The sequence below is a fragment of the Glossina fuscipes genome, unplaced genomic scaffold, assembly GCF_014805625.2.
Source record: "Glossina fuscipes isolate IAEA_lab_2018 unplaced genomic scaffold, Yale_Gfus_2 27, whole genome shotgun sequence".
In the NCBI taxonomy this organism is placed as follows: Eukaryota; Metazoa; Arthropoda; class Insecta; order Diptera; family Glossinidae; genus Glossina; species Glossina fuscipes.
This window is the reverse complement of record NW_023998422.1, coordinates 2,357,438-2,385,409: the sequence shown is the minus strand read 5'-3', so window position 1 is coordinate 2,385,409 and position 27,972 is coordinate 2,357,438. Positions and strand designations below refer to the sequence as shown.

Sequence of the window (27,972 nt, the reverse complement as noted above, 5' to 3'; positions counted from 1 at the left end):
GGGGGGGGAAAAAGGGTTTTTTAAAAATATATTTTTTTTTTTTTTTTTGTTTTTTTTTACAATTTTTTGTTGCTTTTATTTTATTTCTTCATTTTCAAGATTAATGTTATGCCCCTGTTGTTGTCTTCCTGCTTTTGATCACTTTGTCAACGCAACAAACCAATGACCGACCAACTGAAAAATGCGTATAAGCGTTATTGAATTAGTTTTTTTTTTTATTTATTTATTTATTTATTTTTTTTTTTAATTATTAGTTTACGTCTTGATGCGTGTGTGTGCGTGTGTGTGTGTGTGTGTGGCTGTTTGTGTGAATCCGTGTATGTTGAACCGGTTTGCCGTAAGTACCATAAATTACTAAATAATAAAAGATGTGTTTATAAAATCGTAAAAATGTTTCGGAAGCTTTCAAACCATGATAAGCAATTTTAATACACATCAAGGTCTACAAGGTTGCAAGGAAAAGATAAATAATTAAAAGGAATTTCTTAAAAACTTCTTAGAATCTGCAAATCACTTTATCTGCAGCCTTTTTTCTTAGTATCTATTATCCGTTAAATTGAAGTAGATCAGGTACGCGCAACTAATCGTAAAATGTACTTGGAAGTAAATGTACTTGTAGCTTGTCGTGGCATTCGCAATCGTTTGTAGTAACATAACGAGATTTGAGTCGGGCAAGGCACACCATTAAATACCCTACATCACATTGTTATTTTTGTATAAAATTACAATTATGGATCAATTTTCGTGACAATTCTTGTTATGATAGGATCGAAAAAGTAGGGCGAGATGGTCCAAATTTGGTACAGATCGTTTTTCCATCACGAAAGACTGAAAATTATACCTTTCTGCCGTATGAATTTTACTTTCCGTTCTACGAGAGAGGGTTCAAAAATTGCCCCAGGTGGTCCAAAATTTTCATACCGAAATATTTAGTCACTTCTACCGAGAAGTTTTGAAAATTGCAATATTTTTCCATATAAAGACCTCTCAGAATAGAGCGTTATATGGGGAGTGGTCGAAAGAGTGGACAGATTCGAGCCATTTCCAGAAGGGTTCGTGCTTGGATCAAAACACGTCACTATATCGAATTTCATCAAACTATTTTTAAAATTGCGACCTGTAGCTTGAACACAAACTTAGATGGACAGACAGGCTTAGATCAATTCAGATTATGATTCCGAATGGAGCGGTATAATAAAAGGTGGTTCTTAAGACTTTCTGAATGTTACATATGTCCGCACTAACTAATATATACATTAGACTACCTTATGTCATTGCCCATCCTTTCGCGCATAGCTGCAATGTCTTCCCCAAATTCGTTTCAAATTGGTTCGCATTTTTAGTCACGTAAAGTTAGCCCACCGCGCGTAGCCCACTTAGTATAGTCTATCTCGTGTAGCCCACCGTACGTGACTTATTTTAGCAAAGATGTATCGCGGTCTTTGCAGAGATATCGCATGTAATTACGCGGCATTGAAGTGAACAAAAATAAAAAAATTTAAACTTAAAACAAGAACAAAATCATACTTTATTTTCAAAAAAAAAAAACAAACGAAACATTCAATGTTTTATGCAAAATTCGACTTTATTTCTTTTTTTTCTTCTATTCAGTAAACCTATCCCTTCGTCGGATGTCTAACAAATTCTACGTACGTCTATACATTTTATCGTTTCTCTAATTAACCCCGTCTTATTTCCCTACCTATTGTCCTTAACATTTGTAGCACCGACATTTCGTTCACAGACTTCAGCGGATAAAGCTAAACACGTGGTGATCTCAGCAAGTAGTTAAAGAAAATTGTTCTCAGAACACAAGTCAACTCCCGGTGACGATTACGGCAAACAGATTTCGTCTGTGTCTCTCATCTCGGTCAGGATATCTAAATGATAAGATGTTCCAACACTTTTTCCAGAATTCAAGCTCTGAGATTTTTATATACGTTTTGTATGTGTGTGGGTTTATCAAAGACAACGAAACAACAAGATGTTTTCTTGAAAATTCAAACTAGCAAATTATTACGCACTTTTGTGCTTCTGTAGCCACACTTTTAATTTCCAGCCATTTGGCAGTTTGCCCTTTCGTTCTCATTATTTGTAAGAGCAAAGATTCTGTTAATAGTGTCTTGATATAACGTGGCATTCTCTCAAACGCTTGCAAAGCAGACGCACATACAATTCTGTGTTTTTTTAGTGAATATGCGCTATGGTATACATATAAGCGTGTATGTACGAAAATTTTGCAAATATCTTCTAGTTTGAATTTCGAAAAAAATGTTCGAATGCTTGCCGTTTAGCTGTCTCTGGTTATAGCAAAAGGAAACCGAAATTTGTAAATGGTCTTCTTCTGATTGGCCTGGCCAATCATTGAAAATCACTTCCCTGAAAAAAAATTCAGTCATTTCTTAGTCATGACCGTAAGTAAGGGTACTGACACTATTCTTAGATATGTCCCATACCGAGTCATGCAGATTCTGCCAAAGGGCGAAGAAGACGTCCCATGAATGTGAGGCTATCTGCAATTTCAGACACCCACCCGGTGTGGTGCTCCAATCCAAGGAAGGCTGCAGGTTTTATAAAAGACTTTAAACTGGAGGGCTAATGGCATGGGCGAGTACAATAGACCTTCTAGATCGCGATACAGTTTGCCCCCGCAATTAATAATAATATTTTGTTCTTGTACTACTACAAGTACACACTATAATCTTAAGCTAAGGTGCGAGACTCGAAGGTGTTCCGACTTTTATCATTACAGTATATTTAACTGTACTTATGCAGCCCCATTCTAACCTAACGCGAATGCTGTTCTATCCCTGAACTCTCTTATTACTGCAACGCGGGGGCATTTTCGATACAATTCGTGCTCTATATTATATACAAGATTGATACAATTAATGGTAAGTAGCCTTCTTTGCAGGCTTCATTTGTTTTTGTATCATCTTAATAATCTCGAAAACTATTTCTTGCGATTTAAAAATGAGCATAAAATCGTTCGTTCATCTACACATTACCATTTTAATCACTTTATTTTTGGAAAAAACCTCTACTTCAAAGCCGCCACTATCTTTCAATATCAATGTCAGGGTAAACGACGACTAAAAGATATCAACTAAAACATTTTATGTACATACATGCATAAGCTTGTATATATGCACTGTATGTTATGTAAATATCTATGGTATGCAATACCAACCAATACACATATGTGTAAACAAAAAATAATTAATGAGCACTAGTGGTACTTATGGTCAAATATGCGGCAGTTGCACGACATTGCTCTTGGCCATCATTTATATATAGAAGTGTACATTGTGATTTGTGAATGTGTGAGTGTGTATAGTTATATGCACATATACGTTTATACACTGAGTTAGTCCATTGAAACCGGAAAGGATTTTTGCATTTTAACTAAACAATTTATTAATACAAGTTAGCGGCGGTGGCCGTTATGTTGTGTTATATAACATCTACGCAAACACAAGCTTGCCATATACCTAAATCCCAAGCCTAACGCATGCAACAAGTAGCCTTCAAACTAAGTACAATGCAAGTATAGGGTAAACCAATACTAATGTTATCAAACAATTACTTTTTAGAAATGTGTGCGTGCACGATCAGTTTAAATAAATATCTTAAATAGTTGGTAATTAAGTTGTGGGTTTTTATTGCATTTCAAAGAGGTTCTTCTTTATACCCATTACACACACACAACATTAAATTCCCTAAATGTTTACTACTTAGTAGAGACTCCGTCATACGAATAGTGGAAATTTTTTTTTGGCAACCGCATTATAAAGTTAGACTTTGAAACAAGTAAGCACATTACAGACAGACAGACAGATGTACGGACAGATTTAGAAAATGATTCCGAATCGAAATAAGTGTCTATCTTAAGCTTTTTTGGGTGTTCCATACGTCCGTACAAACTTAATGCATCCTCTACAACGGGTTGTTTAGGGTACAAAAAGAAAAAAAAGGAAACCCTGGTCGACGCACGACACTCTTTTTTCGATGCAGCAAATTCGTTTAAATCCTTGGAAATCTTTCAAATAATGAATTTAATAAAAGCCTGAGGATTATCTAATGTGAACATAAAACATTTCCAGTTCCAAAAATGCTAATAACGAGTCGAAAACAACATTGGTTCTTAACGCCAAAAGTGGCTTCTATTTCCTATTAAGAACATTCAAAACCACAGTTAATCTGCGTTACTGTACTCGTTGTAAACGGCAACTACATAGCGACAATCGTTCATCGCGATCTATGGTCCTAACGTTCACCCTAAGTCGGCTTCTCCGTATGGAGACCATTGATCTCCTAAGCTTTGAAGTATTTTTCCGAAAATTTATGGATGACAATAAAAAAGAAATAACGAGTATGTGCTAAGAAATGATAATATCATAATTCTATCATAGATGAGCTTGCTCTTGTCCCAACTATGCCGTCAGCCCAAGCTAACTTAATTGCTTCCATTATACTTCAAATCTCTTTCTCTCTTTTCTTGACAAGTACGAAAAAGTATTTAAGGAGTGCAACAAAAATGTCAACATCATCAAACTAATGACAAATGCTTACGATGGCATGTCTTCGGTCCGAAATAAAATCTGACCTCATCAGCAAGTTGTACTCTCCAAAATATATTGACAGATCGATTCAAAATTTTTAAAACAAAGAGCTTTGCCGGTGCTTTAGTCTTACATCATCTACTCCAGATAATATTCTCCACTTATACAGAGTCTTTCTACTCACTGCACGAGTAGTCTTGGCCAGTTAAAAACTTTGAATACATCTATTATTTTATTCGTCTGTCCATCCAAATCGTCTGTCGTCCAAATCAATATATGGCCTACAAATTTACAAGAGAATTTGGGAGCGACCTAAACTTTTCATAGAACACGCCCAGACGCGTATGCGACAAAAACTTTTATTTTGAAAATAGAAAAAATCATTTGCGCCCACTCCATAATACGAAGCATAAAAATATAGTTCTTTTACTGTTTTTATCTTTTTTAGGATTAGGTATAAAAAGTTCGATCGCGCCAGTATATAATTACCTTAGTTGGTTTCTTAAACGACTTTTATGAATACCAGAATATTGATATCTTCTGTGTATCGTTCCAGTTTTAGTATATGTGCTGTCGTTTACATCGCAGCGAATTTTGGGTTGTTAATTTGTTGAATAACAAAATAAGAAGAAGAAGAAGAATCTTGGTAATTGTTTCAAATTTTTGAAAACTTTTTTTTAAACAGATTTTAATTTAAATTTTTTCTTGTTAAAGACAATGTTGAAATTTATGCGCTTTCCTAGGTTAGGCAACAGACGCATCTGGATGTTAACGCTTATAATGTCGCTAATTGTTTACAATCTTGTTGTATGCGCCTATTATCGCATCAGTCACGTGTATGGGTCAAGGAGATGGTTGTGTTGGTATGATATTGATAAATACTTGAATTCGTGCAACATTGGTACGTACGTTTAATGGGAATGAGTGTATCAGCGAATCATTGGCTAAGAAAATTAACTTAACTTCTCTCTCGCCATTATAGATTTTGGATCTATCAAATATCCGTTAACTTGGCGGTCAAATACATTTTGGTTTAATGCGTTTGGCGCCATGATGGGCGTCATATACTTAATCGGTCTATTGTTGGTAAGTGTTCAAACTGGTTTTCACCAATTGAAAGAAGAAGATTTTATTAATTTTTCTAAATTTATTGCTTATAGCATCACAGATCAAGTCTTATATTCGGCACATTGGGTTATGTGGTATTTTTCATCTACGATACGTATATGATTGTCGTATGCTTAAGGGATACTCAACTATGTTTGATCTGTAACAGTAATATTATCCCTAATCGAACATGTAATATATTGATCGGTATATTCTTTGTCCAGCTAAGTAAGTCGCTTCTGTTGCATAGAAATTTCTTTAAAGCATATTCTTGTCTTTCTCTCATTCTCTTTTTGCCTATCTTTACGCTCAGGTCTTGCTTTATTAATCCTATGGTGTTTGTATATGTATCAGAAAAAGCCATGAACTTTCTGTGTTGGACGTATTTTTTAAAATAAACTTTCTTTGATTAAAAAATGTTTTTTAAAATTTTCTTTAGCTTATAAGGTGAAGCTTTAAAGTTTTTTTAAAAAAGCTTTTATTTTCTTTTCATAAAATTGTTAATAATCTGATAAGTGAAAGTGAATTAGGGGACGCAGTAGGTTTTAAACGTCTTTCATAGATGGCGGTTTAAGAGGCAATCGAGCGAGTGACGATAAAGTTTGTCATGCCATTTTTGCTACTTTTCGTAGTTGCTTTTGCTACATTTTGTTGTCGTTTTTACAACTTTCGGTTATTTATATGCAACGGTATGCTTTTTGTATGTAAACCCATGTAAATCCAAATCTGCTACGATTAATATTTATCCCGAGTTGCTATTTTTTATTTATATATTTTATTTGATTTATACATGAAATTCAGCTAACGTAAATGAAAAGCCGAAATAAACGTTAATGAAAAATAAAAAAAAAAGTAAGAAAACAACAACAGTCATGTATAAATAAATGCAGAAAAAAAAGTTAATGTCGGCGGATTGATAATATCATTTATTAACCTGATTAAGAGGAAAGCATTGAGGATAAATGTACTAATTTTAAGTGACGGCAAGGGTAGCCTACCGCCTTGTAAGGAGGCAAAGAGACAAGCGGATATAAATTCCTAAGGACAAAGAACAGAAAATGCTTTTGGAAGGATTCTGTTGAATCTACATTAAGCGATTTCCGTCAAAAAGCATTAAAAATTACACCCTTTACGAGAGGTTAAATGGAATTCGATCCGAAATAATAACACTCTACGACTTTTCTCAAGAAATTTTGAAAATTGTACATTTTTTTTCGTACTACACCTTTTTCGCAATAAGATGTTACCAAGGTAATGGTCGTAAAAATGATTCGATCCGATTCATTTTCAATCGTCCTTAGATCGTAATATAGTAGTGTACAGAATTTCAGCCGAAAATACGGCTGAACAAAAATATGTAGGGACGGACAAGAAACGGACAGATAAGCTCAAATCGATCCAGACAATAATACTCGGGTCCATTGAGAACCCTAGTCACTCACTTGAGACGTGAATCCATGCACATTGAACTGTTAGCCGAGATCATTTGCCTTCTCGGCCGTTGTACGGTCCTTTAATGTGTCTTCAAAATAATAAATTATTCGTTCCTATCCTGTTTATAGCTTTTTAAAGCTGCGAAACTCAGTTACAGGCATTGCCCTTCACATATCATATATCTTCTATCGCTTCAAAGCTATCTTAGGAGATTAAGGCATTAAGAAGATAACGAATAATCCTTAGGTCGCTTAAATTTGTGCAGCATTTAAGAGGAGAACTGTGCATCGGATTTGTAAATAAAGCAAAACAGCAATTAAGCAATTGCAACCATTTCCGAAACGATCGCCTTCCTAACCATGATTTCGTTTGCAGGATCTACTACGTTATGTGCGGCCTTCTAGAGGCACTGAGTGCAATTATCCCAAATATTGTTTTCCTTGAGTGTACGCATTGGGCGTGTAGCGATCAAACCTCTGTAAGAGCAGCCTATGGTAACTGCTCTTGCTGGAGATGCTTGTCGTTTGCGTAAACGCCGTCATTGTTCCTTTGCCAGACGCTAAATGACTTTAACCGTAGGGCAAGCGTAACGTTTTAATTTGCTTTTATTTATTTACTTAATTCATGTTTTCGAATGCTACTTTAATATAAATTCTAGCTAAGGCATACATATACATACACATTATTGAATGCAATGAAGTTATTATCAGTTTTTTTTTTTTTTTTTTTTTTTTTTTTTTTTTTTTTTTTTTTTTTTTATATTAACAATAAATGCCGTTTGTATGAGTAATGAAAACGAGTCTCTTTCGCTTTTTTTCTCCGCTTCTCTTCCCATCAACGGTCTGCTGTTAGTATTGCTGTTGTTGTTCTTGTTGTTTATTTTTAAATATATGAATGAATGCACATGCATGACGGCCACAATTAACTGACAAACTATGGTAGCGAGGAAGTCATAAAAAATACCTTATGTTGTAATAAATCGTTGTTGTATTTTTAGTTTTTTGATGAAAAAAAATGAAATACACTAACAATAGTTTAAATGCACTTAAGATTTATACAATACGTCGAAATGAATATATGCATAAATATCTTGGAAAATGTGTACAACAACAACAACAACAAAGTTAAAGTTTTTAATGGAAAACATGTTCAGAGAGTGACCGACAACTGACAAGTGATAATAATACGATAATTTATTGTGTCGTAGTCAAGTGCTGCCACCGAATAAACATAGTGTGTAAACGTCGTTATGCGTCTACGATATTATAGTTTTTATTTATTTATTCATTTATTTATTTCATTTATTTATTTACACGTGAACAGTCAAATTCAATTCGACTCTTAGATGTAAATCGTATGCAAATTATTATTAAAAAACTAATACAAAAAATATATAAAGCGGAGTAAAGAGAGAAAAATAGACGAAAATATAAAAAGAGTGAAATTCATGTATAAGTAGAAGAGAGAGAGAGAGAGAGAGAGAGAGAGAGAGAGAGAGAGAGAGAAAGAAAGAAAGAAACAACCCTGCACACATCTAGCACAGAGGCACACCCCAAGCCCCCAAGCCCCCAAGCCTGTACAGACCAGAGTTGTGAGTGAATCCTTAGATATTGTAAACACGGAAGGGCTTGGCAACCGATACGAGTAAACTAATTCGGTTAATTTTCAAATGATACTAAGATGTTAAGATTACAAGTTAAGAAGAATTGGTTTGCTAGAGTTTAAAAAACTCTGATATTGAGATTAAGTGCTAAATATTATTTAGAATTTTGCAAACTATTCTGAACGAATCCAAAAGCACGCTCTATGAAGTTAAAGTTCCTAGAGAAATGATTCAGGACATTATAGTTTATCTTATTAAGTAACGTCGGCGAATCGACAGTGCCATTCATTACTTTAATTCGGAAGGAAACACCAAGATTATATTCCCGTCTCTCAAGTGGCGGTAAAGCTAGCAAAATTAACCTATACTCATAAGGAAGCGAAGAGACAAGTTCCCAACCCAAACTCCTAACAGCAAAGAGCAGGAATCGCTTTTGAGTGGATTCCATTAAATCTGCATAGCGACTGTAGGTCTGACTCAGCTCGGGTGTAACGTTTTTACAAAATAAAGATCGTTAAGCTCTTTGGACCACAGTTTTATGAAATCTATCTAGCTATACCTAATCTAGTTTTACTTAAAGAGAGGCCAATGTGCAGTTTAAAATGTAGAATTTGATCGAAGAGAACCCCTAAATCCATGAAAGAACCTATTTTTTCCAAATCTTATGGATCGATGAAATACTTAGTATTGAATGAATTCCTGGTTGAGAAACTTTATAAGCATCCTCGAAGGGGTATCTTCATACCCCTCAGTATGGTAATATCGCAACGCAAAAGAAAAGCTTCATCGACTCCACATGCAAATATACTGTTGATCAGCACGAAATTCATAATCGATTTAATCAGTCGATTTGTCAGTCTGTCCATCTATCTAATGTCTGTTGTTAATGTTCTCCTGCCCGCAAAACTGAAGCTATCGACTTTACATGTGGCGGAAACATTGCAAGTTCCTGCACACGGGTTGGTATTGAAAATGGGCCAAATCGATCAAACGACACTACTACAGTAGACAGTACGGCAGCACTATATAGACTGAGATCTCATCTGTTCTTCAAAATGAATTCATTAGGTTCATGGGGCTCATTACACATAAACTTCAACAGATATATCTAAACAACTTTGAACGTATATTCTACGGATGATGTTGTACTGCCTTGCCAAAATAGGCCAGGCCTACTCGAGTTTATAGTGCGTCATACTGCCATTTTTTTTTTCAAAACCTTCATAGCGCACAAGAGCAAGCTTCCAAAAATCCCGTTAAGTGTATAAATTCATGGTCAGTTTCAAATTCGGAATACACCTAAGCGTGTCTGTTTACGCAACTGCGTAGTATCTGTGGGGCAATCCTCCCATGTTCGCAAAAATGAAGATACCGTTACAAATTTGCGAAAGAATTAGCAAACTTTTCAAAGAACACGCCTACAACGCACACACGTGCATATAAGAAACACCATGAACATCTTTACTTTCTGTGTTTTTTGCTCGTTAGTCGTAAAGTACAACACATACTTTCATACATGTACACTTACATAATTTCCACTTTTATTTGAAGAATAAAAACAATCAGCTGTGCCCACCCAATATTACAGAGTGTCTGCATATTTTGTTCCTTTTTTTTTTTTTGGATCATGTTAAAGGGTATACAAGATTCGGTCACTATAGAATATAATCTTCTTAGTTCTTGTTTAGAGGTAATTTCATAAAATTTAATGAGCATCATGTCGCCAAATTATTTAAATCAATGGATACGAAATGCAATTCCAAGCAAAAGGAGGAAAACAATTTTACATCCTCCACGAACATTAAGGTATTTAATCATCAAAGAGAGACCATCGGTGTATAGAGGACAGAAGATAGATAGAAGAGCGACATATTGCTTTGTGGAGAACATGTCGATAGATTGATCGAATATTTAACACTTACACACATAGGGGCAAAAAAGTCTTAAGTACTTCATAAAATAAAAACAAAAAAAAAAAAATGTAAATAAATAAAATATGTATCATAGTCTGGTGAACCATCGCACCTATCTATCCCATGTGCCAGCTAGTCTATTTCTATCCCACTGAATTTGTTGACATATTCTTCATTGAGCTTTGTATTACTTATGCCAATTTGGGGACTTGGGAATTCCTTTATGCAACAAGAGCATTATTGAATGCAAAGGACTGCTTACTTTAGCACCAAAGAAGAGGATAAGGATACAGTGTTTCCTAATTTCGTCAGGTGAAATCATCGTCCATATGACTGTGTATTAAGTAATCTCTCAATCTGTAGGGTTGAGATGATTTAGGCACACAAACAGTAATCCTCAGCTGTTAGCTTTTTAATTTAGTTTTCGCGGTTTGTCATTGTCAACGTTTTTCTTCCCATGGATTAATGTTTGCTGTTTGCTTAACTTCCGACTTTATACGCATCTGCTTGTGGCGATTATTATTAACTTTTTTTTTTACAAAATGTTTGATTTTACTTGTTATGCAAAGGTTGTAAGCAAAAGTTAAGAGAAACTTATCAATAGTCGCTGAGATGGCTACAGGGACTAGGATTTTTTTTCACCGACAAAGTGTTGATCAAATAAAAATTTGAGAACGTTTTTCGCATTGATTCTCCACTTCCCTGTTATCATGAAAAATAATTACAGTACGGCAAAGAACGGGCATACTTTTCAAGACGGACTTAGGGATATAGCTTCGGCCACTATAATAATTATGACTGAAACTTTTCACCGATTGGGCGCGGACATATATAACGGCCAGAAAGGTTTAAGATGGAGCCACATTTCATTGCATGGATTAATTCAGAATCATCTTATGAATCGATTTAGGCTTTGTCTGTACCTGTCCATGCAGTCTGCTCTATCACCTGCAAGTCGTAATTCTTAAGAGATTTGACAGAGGTTGCTATACTGATGTGTTTCGACCCGAGGCAAACTCTGTTGTAGATATATTGTCAGCATTCTCCGTATAACGCCTAATTACGAAAAGTCGCTTTATCGGAAGTATTTTCAAATTCCAAGATTTCTCGAAAAAGTTTTGCAGCAGCGCTACTTCGGCTCATTATAATGCTCTGAAAAATTTGGAATGGATGGGACGAACTTTTGAATACCGTTCTCTTACGAAAAATAAGCCCATAGCAAAAATTTTTAACTTTTCATACTTTCTGATGAAAAACTGATCATTAGTAGAGCGTTTGGCATAAAAATTAACTGCACCACTGCATCATCTAGTTTTTGGACCACACTTCATAACAAATTCTAATTTTTATACCAAGAATAATAAGATTGTTGACAAAAAAAATTATTGTTACGGAATTATGTCGTTCACATTTTGGGCCCCCTCCTTTACACAGGCACTTATGAAAGTATACGTTTACATGTAAAGAAGGCACACTTTTCGGTATGAGAGAGGGTTCAAAATTGCTCGAGCAGGTCCAAAGTTTTCATACTAGCTTAGAATGCCGAAGTACTACTACTTAAGCACTTTTGCCAGGAAATTTTGAAAAATGCAATTTTTTCCCATATAACGATTTTCCAGAATAGGGCTTTATATGGGGAGCGGCCAGAAAAGTGGACCGATCCAAACCGTTTTCAGTTGCATTAGCGCTGTAGCAAATTTCATCAAAATATCTCCAAAATTTGTGATCTGCATTTTGAACGCAAATTCACATGGACAGATAATAGACGGACAGACGGACAGACAGTCCTAAATCAATTCAGATTATGATTCTGATACCGTCGGTATGATAAAGGGTGGGTCTATCTTAAGCCCTTCTGTATGTTGTATACTTCCGCTCTAACACAATATATTGGGAACCACAAGGGGTGTAGGGTATGCGTCGAAGGAAATAAACTTTTGTTATTTGAGGCTTCTTTTGTGCAGGATAGTAGGTTAACTGAAAATGTAATTAGTTTTAATTCTATTGATTTTCTTATAAATTTTCTCTTATTTTCTATTTCATATAGTACCAAACAAGTTATGAATGGCGAGTGCAAAAAGTTTGTGTCTTAAGTCTTTCGTTAAATTTCTGTAATGCTTTAAAGTAATTTTTTCCCTTCGGCGCTTATTCATGTAAAAGAGTAATTAATTATAATTGTTTTAGTGAGATATTATGAGCTGTTAAGTATCAAACGTGTGCGTGTGCGCGTGTGTGTGAATGTGTAAAAAAATGCAAAATAAAACGAAAAAAAAATTTACACAATTCAATTTATCTTTAACAAAATATAAATTAATTAATTTTCTGACAATGAAATTCATCTAAAAAAAATAAAGTTTTTTTTTTTTTTAAAACTTTTTTCGTATCATGATGACGAGACAGGTTTATGTGAGAAATCATGTTTTTAATTATCATTCGGTAGCCGTGTTGTATGGTAACGATTTTATGATGATTTGTCTTTATTTTTTTTACCTTTTTTTTACCTTTTTTTTTTCTTTTCCTTTTTTTGTAAGGCCGATACCGTATAAAAGTTTTGTAGACTTCTTTTCCTCTTTCTTTCAATTTTCCTTTTGTTTGACTGTAAATAATGATGTCAGTATGTTAAGTCTTTTTTTTTTTTTTGGTTCGTGTTTCTTTAAAAAAAGGGCCGAGTATATTATATATATACATATAGAAAGGAATAAAATAAACTTTTAAAATACGTTTTTCAGTAAAATATTTCATGCTCATTATCGGCCTTTGCATACTTTTTTTGTGAGCGATGTACAAGTTTGAAGAGATATTATTTTGCTTTTTTTGACCTTGGTAATGGTGCGTGGCCTTAAATATAAATTTGAGGGAATTTTGACAACCAATCGAGATTTTATAAGATACGATATATATATATATATATATATATATATGTCGCATTGAAACTTAGCTTTTAAGAAAAAAGTTTGCAAATTTAAGACTTGGAAGGCAAGGAAGGCTTTGAATTTTTCATTTTTCATATATATGTTTTTATATATGTTGTTTCTGTACATATGTTGCTATATGAAGAACAAAAACATTATATGCCCGTAGAAGTAAATTTTGAATATTCATTATGTTTAGTAAATTTAATGAAAGGAAAATAAAAATTTTTTAAAAAATATGAAACATTGGTTTTTCAAAGTATGGTCGCTAACCCGCCGCTGCATCTCTTAGATGGAATGTGAACTTTGTGGGTTAAACCATTTCTTGGATATTGTCATAGGAAAGAAATACTTGAACGGACAGCTTGAAAGTCATCGATCAGGCAAGGAACAGAAGAAGTAATTTCTAGTGAATGTAGTGGGCAGCGTAGGACGTCCCGCTTCAGTACTGCTAACCGTACTTGGGCGGATTTTACAACAAAATGCCGAAGTTTATCAAAACTTTTGCCATATTATTCCCCTCTTTCGGCTCAAACGCCATAATTTCTGTTTGTAATGTTTCTTAGTGATGGTTTTGTTTGGCTTATGTTAATGGTTTGCCTAATTTCTGGGTTAATTGAGTTTTGCATATCGTAATGCGTCCATCGCCAACGATTCAGTACCATTCACTCCTTTCAATTAAACAGGTGAAGTTATGTTTCTTTATTGATACCATTTTCAAGATAGTTTTAGTTTTGAATTATATTTTGAAGAATAATCTACACGATTAAGATGAAGTTTTTGCATAGTTTGCTTGCATGCAGATAATAGAGACGCTAGAGGAGCATATATTGCTTCCAGTTTAACACTATTATTCATAGAACACCTTGAAGTTTGAGAGTTAAAATTTGTGTGATAGAACTGTTTCAGATTGAAAGGATCCTTTCTTAAACTCTTTGAAATTTTATATCTAGTGGGCGGAAAACCTAAAACTCTTTATAACTAATTGTTGATGGACGATTCAAAACCTAATTCAAAAATAAATATATTTCATATCCGATTTGACGAACATTCGAACGTAAGTGAATCTTTAATCGGAAGGCCTTAATCCGTTTTAGTTTGAATTTGCAAGCTTACGTCTCTTAAAGCGATACATCGTTTTCATTATTAAGTGATTGAAATTGAAATTGATTTTGATGTGAATTTAAAAAAAATGCATGTCAGAGATATTTAAGGAACTACTCCTGAAACAGGTTCATTTTGGCCTGAGCAAGTTTTCAAAATAAGTTATTTAAATGTACTGAGTGCTTAAATAAAACGATCACTTTTATTTATTTATTTTATAATCGACTAAAGTAGCGGATAGAATGGCTAAGAATAAAACGTACTTGGCTTCAAAAGCAATGCAAGACATGATTTAATTCCCAGGAATCTTGCAAACATAAAATCAAGAGAATAGTCAGTGCAAAATTTATGTTCATCTGCGGCCAAATCGCCAGCAGCTTTATCTCAAAAGAACTGAAAAAAGAAAAAATGAAATTTCGATACTTTGTAATAATGAGAGAACGGGGCCGTTTCTCTTCAGTTGCAGTTCAGGCCACGAATCATAGGAAATGTTACCGGTATGTCTGCTTCAGATTATAAATAAGGAGCAGGAGCAGCCAATGTTTTTGCTTTTAAAACGAAAGGTATTCTCAGTTGATGTTATACTGTTGTAGCTGCACCCTCCGTCCCCCCAGCAAGAACTTCTAATGTTTTTCCCAAATAGGAAGCTGGTATTTTCGTTTTTGCAAACGGAAGAAAGCTTACTACATATAGGCATATAGACGGATACACGGACCCCTTCAAAATTGAATACTAATTCGCAATACAAGTACTTTATAAGGTCGCCGCGGCTTGCTTCTGTATTTTCGCAAACGCTTTGATTAAGTAAGTAGGCATCTTACGCCTTCTCGGCCGGGCATCAAATAAGTTAAGTCACAAGGGCAAGGCAATCGACGCAAGTCAATAGTGCAACGTTCATGCAACTATGTATGTAACTAGAAACGTATACCCAATCTATCACACAAACAAGCGCAAATTTGGCTACCAATTCATGGAATCACTTTCAATTTTGCTTAGTAAGCGCAATAAAAGCATTACAATAAGTTGATAAAGATCGAGTGTTGGAAAATACCAAATGAGTATTAGTTGTTGGTTTCGCAAACGATGCTAAGTTATCCATGTTATTGCATAACACGCGGAAAAGTTTATGAAATGAACTCATCGCACGCAAAGGAACACTGAAGCGAGCGAATCGTTTAACGCTTTTATTAATTTCACTACAAGTGGAACGCCCAAGATAGATTTAAACTGTTCAAAATGACTTTGAATCGAAAAGAAAAAAAAAAAAAAAAAAAAAAAAAGAAGAAAGACAACCGTTGCCTCATATTGATAATGATTTTATGGTTATTTTGTTATTGGTTTTAACTTAAAATTTGTTTTTAAAATATATTTTTTTTACTTATTTTTTTTTTATTGCTTAAATTATGTGCGCATTAGGAGTGCTGGTTGATAGCTTAGAAACACCTCCATCTCATATACGGGGCTGGTTTATTTACTTGTTTATTTGTTTGTTTATAGTAAAATGTCCCATTAGTTATATAAGATTGCTCTACCGAAAACAAAAACAAAAAAAAAAAAAAACAAAATTGCAAGTAACTAAGAGACAAGACAAGAAGAAAGTTTTGAAGAGCCTTTTAAAAAGCCCTTAACTTATGTTAAATAATCACAAATCCCTTTAATTTCCTTGTTAAGGTCATTAAGTTGCCATTGGGTAATTAAGTGTATACAGTACAGTAGTTCTTTATATATTCATGGGATATGATCTTTTCGCCAGATGTGAACTTTTTTTTGCACTTTTCATTATTGATACTTTAATGTCTGCATCTTCACGGCAACTCAAGCCATTATGATATGTTTGGCAATATGTTGTTGGGTATCATTGTTACAATACTTGAACTCGAACTTATGTATTAGCCGTTTAGGTTTTGCTTTTTGCCTCCAAATTTTTGTGTTACTATTGTGTGGAAAACTAAACTATTAAAATGCTTATTATATACACCTAATAAGCAGATTGCAGGTATGTTAATTTAGTCATTTCGTGTGCATTATCTGCAAGATTTCGAAAAACCAAGCCAGAAATTATATGCAAACATGCATTCAGTCTAACATTCATTCGTTCTCGAGTTGCAGGTGTTGTTGTTGCTCAAGTATTCTTCATTCAATTATTCGATCAAAAAATTGACCCCTTTTATATCTATAAAGGTAGCGAAAAATAACAGAAGATTATGATTTTGGTAAAATTTTGCTTTGCTATCCGCCTTCCAGGTTAATAGCCGAATATTTTGCAAGTAACGGGAATAAAAGATTTTTGCAAACCGCTTGATAAAATAAACATTCTTTTTTTTTTATGTACAGCCTGGCTAAGTCAGCATATGCAAGCTTTCGAGTTACTTCGTTTTTTTGTTTTTATTGTATTGCAGGCCTGTCTTATTTTAATACAATCCACTTGGGCAACACTAACAAACAGTTGTTATCTTTATTTAAAGAAAACTGCATTTTTTTTTTTTTTTTTTTTTGCGTTTGCACAGGCGAGTATGAGTTGCTTGTTTCTTGATTTTTTTACATATTTTTTTCATTCGTTTTTAGGAAGTTCATCATGAAGATGTGTTTGCTGGCTTTTTGTTGCACAATAGACCATAGTTTCCTTGAGATTTTTTCTGAAACCTTTTTATTGTTGTTAACGTTACTTTGTCGACGTAACATTGAATGTTGAACACTAGTTTTGGCATTTTTTTTTCTTCTTTTTTTTGTTTTTGTCAGAAACAATTACTTTGCCTCAACAGGGAGATATGCATTTGAAGCGGTCCTAAACAATAAAACCGACACCGAATATAAATATATTTGGTTAGTAGCAATTATAGGGTACCGTACAAGTAATTAAAATTCATTTTATTCCCTATCATATCCTTTTTGTTAATGTTGTGCGTTTCTAAAAACAAAAGTGTTTGAAAACTTTCCAAAGCAATTTCTATGAAAAAATTCTGACGCAATATGGACGAAGAGCTATTAAAACATTCTCAGGTTCATAAATTATCGATCCCACATTCATACGGTTCGAGAGTTACATACCACACGCAAAGTTAAGACTTTTAGTTATATGTTGCTTTCAATTTTCCAATTAAGTCTTCCATAACTATCGTCAGTGGCCCTCCTCACCCATAATACCCAAATTACATGAACCAGCACCAAAGCTAGTTGAACGCGTATTTGTATTTATTTTTAAAAACATTTCCAGCTCTCGGATAACACTTGTTGCATTTGCTGGCGTCTTGAGTATGAGATTCTTGCACAAACAACTCACCAGCTACACTAAGACTTTCGGCGGAATTACAATCAGCATCGAACAGTCCTTTATCACCATAACGGCGTTTCTATCTGGTTTCCACGCAACCTAAAGAAGTCTATGGGAACCTAATGGTTTTATTAGGCACTTTTGAATGGCAACTCTCTTCACCATACCCTCCCAGCGACAATCTCATCATAACCAAGTAATATAATCAAATGGAAAGTTAAGCGTAAGAATTGCGGTATCATCACCCTCTGTGTAATCATTAGAATCAAAAGAAAATGGGTGTGCAGCGATGTTCCATTCTATTTGAAACTCGCATACTTTTTTTCCATTTTAGTCGAATAGATATGTAAATCAATCGATGAAGAGTTCGGTTTCTCTAATCTACCTCGAATATGTCTTGCCTTTTAAGGAAATAAATTAAGCAAATGCTTCACTTCATTGGAGCTCAGCAAACCAGGGCAAAGAAAAGAGTTTGAGCGGCTTTGCTCAATGCCGCTATGGACTTACCTGTGAGAGAACTTGGCTGATGTGTGTTTGTAAAATAATTTTTACGGATCTTTTAAAACTGTGTCCCTAGCTATTCATCACCTAGATATACATCAAAGGAGCTTTCATGAACTTTTCGTGTCTTTTTAAGAGCGATCCCATTTTGAAAGCTAACCCATTAAACGATTCTTTCACACAATAATAGTGTATAGGAGTGGAATAAGATAATATAAAGACTAAATTATCTTAGCCCTATGAGTTGCCTACACCTCTGCGCCGTGTTAAGAGAGAAAAAAGCGCGATGTGGCATAGTATATAAAATAAATTTTTTCACTACCAATTATTAAATTCTAAAATATACGTACTTGTACGCATATCTAGAGATAACGGAACAAGTGAGGAAGATATAGCCGCCAGGGACGGAGTCTTCATTCATAAGGAGCCGTCGAATAATACCGGTATTCCAAGTTATTAACATTAAAATATAATTGGATTAGAAGTTTTAAGTGAATAATCTTTCGTTCTACTTGCTATTTACATATATAAATATTTTTTATGAAAGCGATGATGAGCTTTAAATAAATTTGCCTCAAATTAGTTGAAGTTTGTAGTTTAGTTTTAAAATGTAAATAGCTATATATTTATGTCCATAATAAAATATGAATAACAAGTGAAAACTAGGTCGACTATTAAATACCCTACACGTTGTCTAACACTAATCGTTAGTAACATTATCATAATATTATAGCAGAGCTATGTCGTCTTTTAAAAACCTACACCACATTGTGTAACACTATTCGTCATATGAGAGGAAGGTTCAAAAATTTCTCCAGCCGATCCAAAGTTTTCATTCCAATTTAGAATGTCTACTACTACTACTACTTAGCCACCTTTGCCGAGAAATTTTCAAAATTGCAATTTTTTCCCATATAACGACTTTTCACAATAGAGCTTTATATAGGGAGTGGTCGAAAAAGTAGATCGATCCTAACCAATTTCAATAGTGTTCGTCCTTGGTTCCAGACACGCCACCGCACGAAATTTCATCAAAATATCTCAAAAATTGGGACCTGTACTTGACACACAAATATATATAGACAGACATCTGTTGGGCAGACAGACTTCAATCAATTCAGATTATGATACTGAACCGAATGGTATTCTAAAAAGTGGTCCTCTCTTAAGACTTTGTGAGTCTTACGTACCTCTGCACTAACTTAATATATCCTGTACCACAAGTGATGTAGGGTATAATAAAGTTTTAATGCTTTATATTATGAGTGTGGTTGCCTATTTCTATTTATAGGCGAAAATATCGACACAATGGCCAATGCCCCGTTCCACTGTAACTTAAGAATAGTGAATAAAATAAATTATAAACAATTTTTTTTTTTTAAATAAGCTTTTATTTTAAAGAAATGAAAGACGGAATATATAGTTTATCGCAGCCACTTTATAAAAGCATAAATATGAGGCTTGGGGAGTTTATTTTTAATATGCAAGACACTGACTTGTTCCAAGACTCCCAAAATTTGCTTTTGTTTGCTTATTATGAATTTGAAACAACAATTGTTGCATAATTTTTGTCAATCTGTTACGATTCGCCATCTTCTCTCCGATCCCTCGATTGTTATCCCGGGATTGTTAAGCAAAAATTATTCCACCAATTCGTATTAACTCACTTAGCTTTTTTACTTATATTAAATTGATTGTACTGCTAGGAAAATCGAACTCTACGCTTTGCGAGGTCCAGAGCATGGACATTGTACGAAATAATTTTCAACATTCTGTCTTGTACAACTTTGTAACTTAGTGTGGGCGTGACGAACGTTTTCTATTGTTGAATATGAATAGTAGGGTCGTCCATAAAGTCAATATAGCATTTTTCAGCTCTATATGTGTGTAGCTCTATATTTGTATATAGATACATACTACGCTTGGAGGTTACAAGCATTATGACAAAAGTGGGAGTGCAACCCCATCTTCCGGTTGTGGATATAGGATTAAGATGTTCTTGGAAGCTTGCACATTTTCTAAGCAAAAGTTAACAAACCGTTGACAAACAAGGATTTTCTTATATAAAGTGATGATAAGCACCAGACAAACAGTTTACAAAGGAAAATTATGGCATTTGAGCTAAAAATCATGGTTAGCATAAAACAATTCAAACGATCACAGAAATAGTGAATTGTTGTTGCTGTAAGAAATAAAGCCAATGGAAATCTTTGGGACATTTATCTTTGCTTAAAGGAGAAAAGGCAAACAATTTTTCTTTGCTTGTGATAATCTTTAAGTTATCTTTTAGGGAGCCCAGCATGCAAATGCATGACTTTTTATGCTTATAGCTCAACATGATAGTAGCCATTGTTTCTTTCACATGACTACTATCCTCATGTATCCATCTTCATAAACCCCTTAAAGCTAACCCACATTTTAGCGGAAACATTACATTTGCTTACAACTCACTTACGTTTTCGAAAGTTTTTCCAACAACTTTGCCAACTGAGTTTTCATGCATAGATATTGGACTGGTTTTCAAAAAACCATCTACACCATGTAGTGAAAATTTTAGATAAAATTTGATATAAAAAAATGTTGATACCATCTTAAAATTATTGATAGTTTATGTTTGCATGTTTGATGGGAGGCTGGTCTGTTATTGTATTTTATTTTGCTTTTCGGTTATTTGTCTTATTTACAAGTTATGTAATTAATGTTAACTGACTTCTTTGGCGAATTTTTTTCTTTTGCTCTGTAACTTCCGGGTTACATCTTCATGTCGAAACCAAAACACAAAAGCAAAAAATCCAACTATCCTATGTTGTTTTTTTTTTTTTTTTTTTTTTGCCAAGTGAGTCTCTTTTGAATTTTAGTTATACTCCTCAGCTGTAAATTATGCTAAATTTATGCTTGTGTTTGTGACTTCAAGAGTGTTCCTGAAGTCTTGATCATCAAGTTTATAAGCTGCCGTTGCCTATAACACTTGTGGGTACTTGAAGTGCATCTATGCCTTACTGGTCTGTTTTTTTTCTTTTTTTTTTTTTTGTGAAGGTAACGTCATAGACACCATAGTACATACTGCACATTATCGTAAAATTTTTTCATCACAATTGGGTTTCCAATGTATAGTCGCAGCCAAGCAAGCTTATATAATAGATTAGCTTACCTGTTTTTCTTCGTGCATAAAATCCTTTCAAAGCATAAAACAGTGAAAAAGAAAATAAAAAAATTAATCCGCAATTTTTTATCAAATAAAAATGCTTCATATGAAGTTTTTTTTTTAAATTTTATTTTCATTTATTATTATTATGTATGTATGGTGTTTATATTAAAAGATTTTGCATCAACTTGGAATTGGTTGCTATAAAAAATATTAATAATAAAAATAAAAATATTTCAATTAATCAAAGTTGAACATATATTCAGCTGAAGTGATTGTAGTGATTAAGGTTACGTTTAGTTGTTTAATCTAATGCCATTATATTAGATGCTTGAAATAATTTTAATCAGCGACTTCTAAATATAAAAAATATCAAGGTACATAACAGTCGAATTCGATGGCCTTGACCGTCCTCTGCATAAAATAACGCGACACGATTTTTTGTGAAAATCGCATTTTTTGGCCGGTTGTTGCCAGAGTTGTTCAGATTTTCAAAGGCACTCAGTTTTGAATTTTTTTTTCTTTTTTCCAAAAGAATTCGCAGAAACATTTTGATGAAAATTGTATGGAACAAAATCAACAAACTAAATGGGACTTCACATACGAGTCGAAATTTCTTCTATCTGCGCTGCCAACGGAGTTTGAACGGAGGCTGAGATTCTTTAGCAGCACTTCTGTGTCTTCATTGAAAATAAAAGATCTTCGATTTCTTTATCGAATGTTGGTTCTGTTAACAGATGCGACATATCCATGGAAAACCCTATATCAGCCATAAAACTTGAAAGGTGTCTGCTTAACCCACCGCTTGCAATGCATTTCATTTGAGTAAAAAATAATTACTGAACCTACATCATACATTGTTTTTGACTGGCCACATCCGCAACATATGGAAACTTGCAGCAATTGTTCTAATTCCAAATGTCTCCACTGCGTCGGACTATCGGCCAACCTCTCCGCTAATGTATTTCTCAAAGTTATTGGCAAAAATTATGTCACTTAGCTTAGCTTGGTTTCTTGAGCCATAGAACGGGATTACAAGGCAACAAGCAGGTTTCAGCCGGGGTAGAGGTTGTAATGGCACGTCTCTGAACATCGGACAATGTACAACCTAAGTAATTTCTGAAGAAGATTTTTATTACAATTCTCTGATTTGATATCGAAGCTGTACGTATTTGCAGCGTGAAACTAGAATAAAGCAAAGACGTACTTTTGGCGTTCAGATCAGACAGCAAAGTGAAACGTTACGAAGAAACAATAAGTTTCAGAATAGCATCGAAGGCAAGGAACACTCTTTGGGCGAGTACGAGAGATACCGCTATTCAAACATTTTCTGGGTATGCATTGGGTTGACTGTATAAGACAATATATGTGTGGAATTTTGCGTCTGTTGTAAACTGGCCGGTTTAGCAAAATGATTCGAGAATCGCGAGATGATTTACCAAAGTTGAGTCCATGGAAGGTGAAATTGTCCGAAGAAGGTGAATGAAGGAAATCAGCAGGGGCAACAAGCGATGAAGCTCCGTCATGTTCATGTTCATGACACACAACAATAAAAAATCTATACATGCAAGAACACAATGACAACAACCCTTATCCCGACCTTGCCCGCAGAACTAAACTCAAATGTTGGAATTGCTACCTAATAGGCCACTACACGCGCATAATACACAAAACGAGCCAAAAATGGTGAGCAGAAAAAACCCAACGCGCTTGCATATATAGTTCTGACAGCGATAGACAACAACAACAACCTGCTTAGCAACACTCGGTGCCCTCTCATTTATACTGTGATAGAGAATTGTTTGCTTCATTTGAAGGGCGTGGTGTACTAATTCTCGCAGAAAAAGTGTAATCTATTCCACAAGGATTTCATTTCATGCCAGAAGAATCCTGAAGTATTTGAGTAAGAGAAGGTATATGAAAATGCTGAACCACTTTAATGCTACGGTATGTTGATGCTGATATAGTGAACTCGTGGACGCTATTGTTCTAGACTACTTTCCTGGTCCTCGAAAAAACAGGACACGGTTGCTTTGAGTAGCACCAAGGCGAAATTTATGGTTTCTTTCGTCTGCATGCAAAGAGGCTGTGTATTTAAAACGATTATCAAAGAAAATCGACTGGCGATGTCCCGGGAGAATTGAAATGAATTGTGACAAGTTGGCTGTGATATATTTGCCAAACAATCAAGTTCACCCTAACACGACCAAACGTGTATATATTCGCTACCATGAGTAGCACAATTAGCACAGATGTGTTCCAGAAGGGTTTGATTGATTCTAACCCGAGTTTTCGTAGTTTTCAATTTATTTCTTTATTAGCATGTAAGTGGAAAATGACTCGCTCGCAATAAAGTTGTTAAAGTAGATCCATCATCGAGTTTTCTTTCTTTCGGGAGAGAGTAATCATTTAAAAAATGCATTCCAAGCATACAAAATAGAAATTTTTTTATTTATTCGTTTTAATGTAGAAACATTTTTATTTATTTTTTTTTCTCATTTATTATTATTATTATGTACAGATTCGTATTTATATCAATTTTCATTTATATTAAATCGAGTAAAAACAAACAAAAAAAATTAACTCTCAACATTTTACAATCGAGAGTCTATGACTAATTTGTACAACTTAGCTTAAGATGTAACAAAACAAAATATCAAAAATAAACTAAAAAAAATTCAATTTTAACGAAAACTCTTAAGTATTAAATAATAAAATAGGGACAATTTAACCAAAAATGAACAACAAAAGAAACAACAACAAAAATGAAATTTTTATTATACTCTTGTGAGTGAATGAAATTTTTGCGAATTTTCCATTTGCCAATTATGATAATAAGAACGTACTAGAATAGAATGAAGCAGTCGGTACACTTATGTGTATTTTTTACTAAGTGTTGAACTTTTCGTTTTTATTCAATCCCATCCATGGCTGACGGGCACCCATACTTTCTCCCACACTGGTTTCCATACACGTTTCCATTCTTGGACTTTGGCTTCTTTCCACACGGGTACTTGAATAGCCTTCCATTCGTCCTTCCAGGCTTGTTTCTTTTCGGTAGCCCATGCCTGTTTCTTTTCCGTACGCCAAATTTGCACTTTCTCTTCTATCCACGTTTCACGTTTCTCTTTAACCCAAATTTGTTTCTTGGCCGGTTTCCATATTTGTATCCATTCAATTTTCCATTCAAGTTTCTTATCTGGCTTCCATTCTTGCTTCTTTTCCGTCTTCCACTCTTTAATTTTTTCCGTTTTCCATTCTTGCTTCTTTTCAATTTTCCACTCTTGCACCTTTTCAGTTTTCCAAGCTTGCACCTTCTCTGTCTTCCATTCCTGCTTCTTTTCGGTACGCCAAATCTTCTTCCAAACTGGTTTCCAAATAAGTTTCTTACGCCATAAATCATGGCTGGTGTACTCCCATCCATCGTGATCTTTTCCTAAGTATTTTTCGCCCGGTATGCCCATTTTAATCCATTCGGGCACAAACATTTTCTTCCACGCAGGCACTTGCACTTCACGCCAAACCGGCACTTGTACCTCTTTCCATATCGGCACCTGTATTTCTTTCCATATGGGCACCTTAATTTCTCGCCACACGGGCACTTGTATCTCCTTCCATACGGGTATCTGTATCTCGCGCCATACCGGCACTTGTATCTCACGCCACACTGGCTTTGTAATTTTCTTCCATTCCGGTACTTTTATCTCTTTCCAAGCGGGCACTTCACGCTCTTCAATGTGTGGCTTTTTAACAATTTTCCAGTCGGGCACTTGTACTTCTTTCCAAATGGGTACTTGCACCTCTTTCCAGATTGGTACTTGAATTTTCTTCCATTTCGTCTCCCAGGCTTGTTTTTTTATCGTCTTCCATACTTGAACCCAGTCTTCCTTCCAAACGAGTTTTTTCTTCCACACTCCTTCAGGCGCATGGGCAAATGTTAGACTCAGCACAATAGCACAACTGGCACCAAAAAGCTGTCATAAACGAAGAAGAAAAGAAATAAAGAAAAACTAAACACACATTAAAATTATGGGAGAAGTGGGGAAGGGGGGAGGACAAGGGGATTGCTTTTCATCAAAATAGATATATAATAAAATTTTTTTTTTTTTTTGTAAACTCGAATTTTGTTTCGAAGAACACTTTTATCATTGCCTGCAGCTTCGTTTGATGATAGGAAAGCGTGTAAATGAAAGATGTTGTATATAAAAATAAGCAGCGTTGCTTAAAGTCCATTGTTTTTTTAAGTAAGGAGCAATCAGTGAGCCAAACTTTTAATTAAGTATCGTTCTAAAATTTGAAGCCATCTCTTGATGTCGTAAGAATAATTATTAATTCTGTGGCAATGTTCGAAAGTCTTTGACTGTACCATCGTAATCCCTTGTGTAACTAGTTGATTACCTAATATGGTTAAGGTACTATGCCGTGGCCCTACTTCCATAAACACTAATAACTTAATAATCTGCCTATAAACATGTGTATATTCACATAGAGCTCAAAAGCCCATGTCTGGTTAAATGCAAACTATTTCGACATTTGCCAGGATGATATACTAATTGATTTACAAGATCTACCAATGGACGTAATTTTAATAGGAAACTGACTAATTTTCACATACTAATGATTATCCAATAACCGTGCTAAGAGGATTGTATCTCTCTTAGTTTTCATATGTACCGCTTGCAGTTATATATAAGTCTGTCGTAGATGGAATTTTATATTAGATGGGCGAATATGACACTGTCCTGTTACTGGGAGAGAGAGAGTGAGAGAGAGAGAGAGAGAGAGAGAGAGAGAGAGAGAGAGAGAGTGTGTATAGGTAGCACTGTAGATTGGTGAACAAAACAATAAGTTCTCCATTCTCGTGTTGTTTTTACGCTATACGCAACTCTATAAGTTATCACTTTAAAGCCTCTACTCTTGAAATTCTCAATTTTTTGCAATTCTGGGTCCAAAAAGTGTCATTTGGGGGAAACTTTTCCGACGTAGTTCGAAGGGTAGAGCTGCTAAACACTTACAAGTTATAAGCATTGGATGCGTTATGATATCAAATAACCACGATGCAGACCGTTTTGAAGGAGCAGTTGGGCATTAAATGAAATCATCAGTAGAGAGCGTTAAGAACCACAGGGGATAAAATGGTGACGAAAAATGGGAGCAATATGCAAAAAGTCATGATATCGTGAGCCTTAGCAAAACTCACCCAGCAATTCTAACCTCGATTAGTGTACCCTACAAGCTGTTATCAGTTGATATATGGTTTCATGAATGAGTTATTGTTCCTTCGAAGGATGCTTAGATTCTGATGAATATATCCAAACATTGGTCTTCTTATGAATGGGCTCAAGAGACCAATTGTTCTTTCTGCATAGAATACGTATTATTTCCAATAGATAGCAGAAATAGTGCCTAGCGACAGACAATGATTAGAAACGAAATGTTCTCTCATCATCGTTGCTTAGCCATCTTTGTCGAGAAATTTTGAAAATTGCAATTTTATTCCATATACCGACTTTTCAGAACTGGCCATGACATAAGGAGTGGCCAAAGAAGTGAAACGATCCGAAATATTTTCAATAGCATTTGCCTTTGTACCACAATTTTATAAAAATATCGCAAAAATTGCGACCTATAGCTTGAACACTAATTTACATGGACAGATCTCACACGGACAGACAAGTAGAGTAGGGTATAAAAATTGATTTTGATTGATTGATATAACAACTGTTCGATAAAGAATATAACTGAAATGTGTCATGGAGCCATTTACTACAGTTCGACGCAGAAGTGCGTAGCTTTTTATAAATATGCCTAAGTGGACTGAATTTGCATTATTACTATTTGAAGGCAGAAGTAATGTATTTGTTTGAATCGATTAGGGATTTGAACAAAGAAACGATTGAACTAAAATTGTATCTATACAGAGCAGTTAAGAAAAATTTGAAACGAGCTATAAATGCAAGTGCTTTTAGAACGAATCAATTTATGAAATATTGGCGATTAACTAGCACAATTAATTCAATCGGATATTTAACGTTGAGACCCATCTATCAATCTCTCCTTCCAAGCAATTTCATTATGAAACGAATTGCAAACGCTATCCTAAGCACTTTTTCTACTCTTTCACTCTTTCACCCAGATATTTGCCAATATTTCGTATATACAGACCTACATATGTACATATGTGCATTGTATTTATGTATAAATTTTTCAGTTGCTTTTGCTTGTCTTGATTTTATCAAATTTTACACTACAAGTTTTTTCATGCTTTTGATTATTTCCGTTTCATGGCTAATATGTGATCTTAAGTTTGTTGTTAAATTTTATAGCATTGAAATTCTTGAATTCAATGGACAATAAATTATCATACATATATATTTATATGGATATATATCCGTTAATTATTAAAAACAAAATTATGCA

At 34.5% G+C, this 27,972-nt stretch overlaps 1 protein-coding gene across 1 annotated transcript in view; it reads right to left on the bottom strand.

Annotated features, from left to right (window-relative positions):
* Positions 1–24,309: 24,309 nt before the first annotated feature.
* LOC119636046 overlaps positions 24,310–27,972 on the bottom strand; it is an 8,358-nt gene continuing 4,695 nt past the window's right edge. Inside the window, exon 2 of the mRNA XM_038031126.1 lies at positions 24,310–25,526. Coding sequence (XP_037887054.1) covers positions 24,468–25,526 — 1,059 coding nt within the window. The 3' untranslated portion in view covers positions 24,310–24,467. The remainder of the gene's footprint in view (positions 25,527–27,972) is intronic.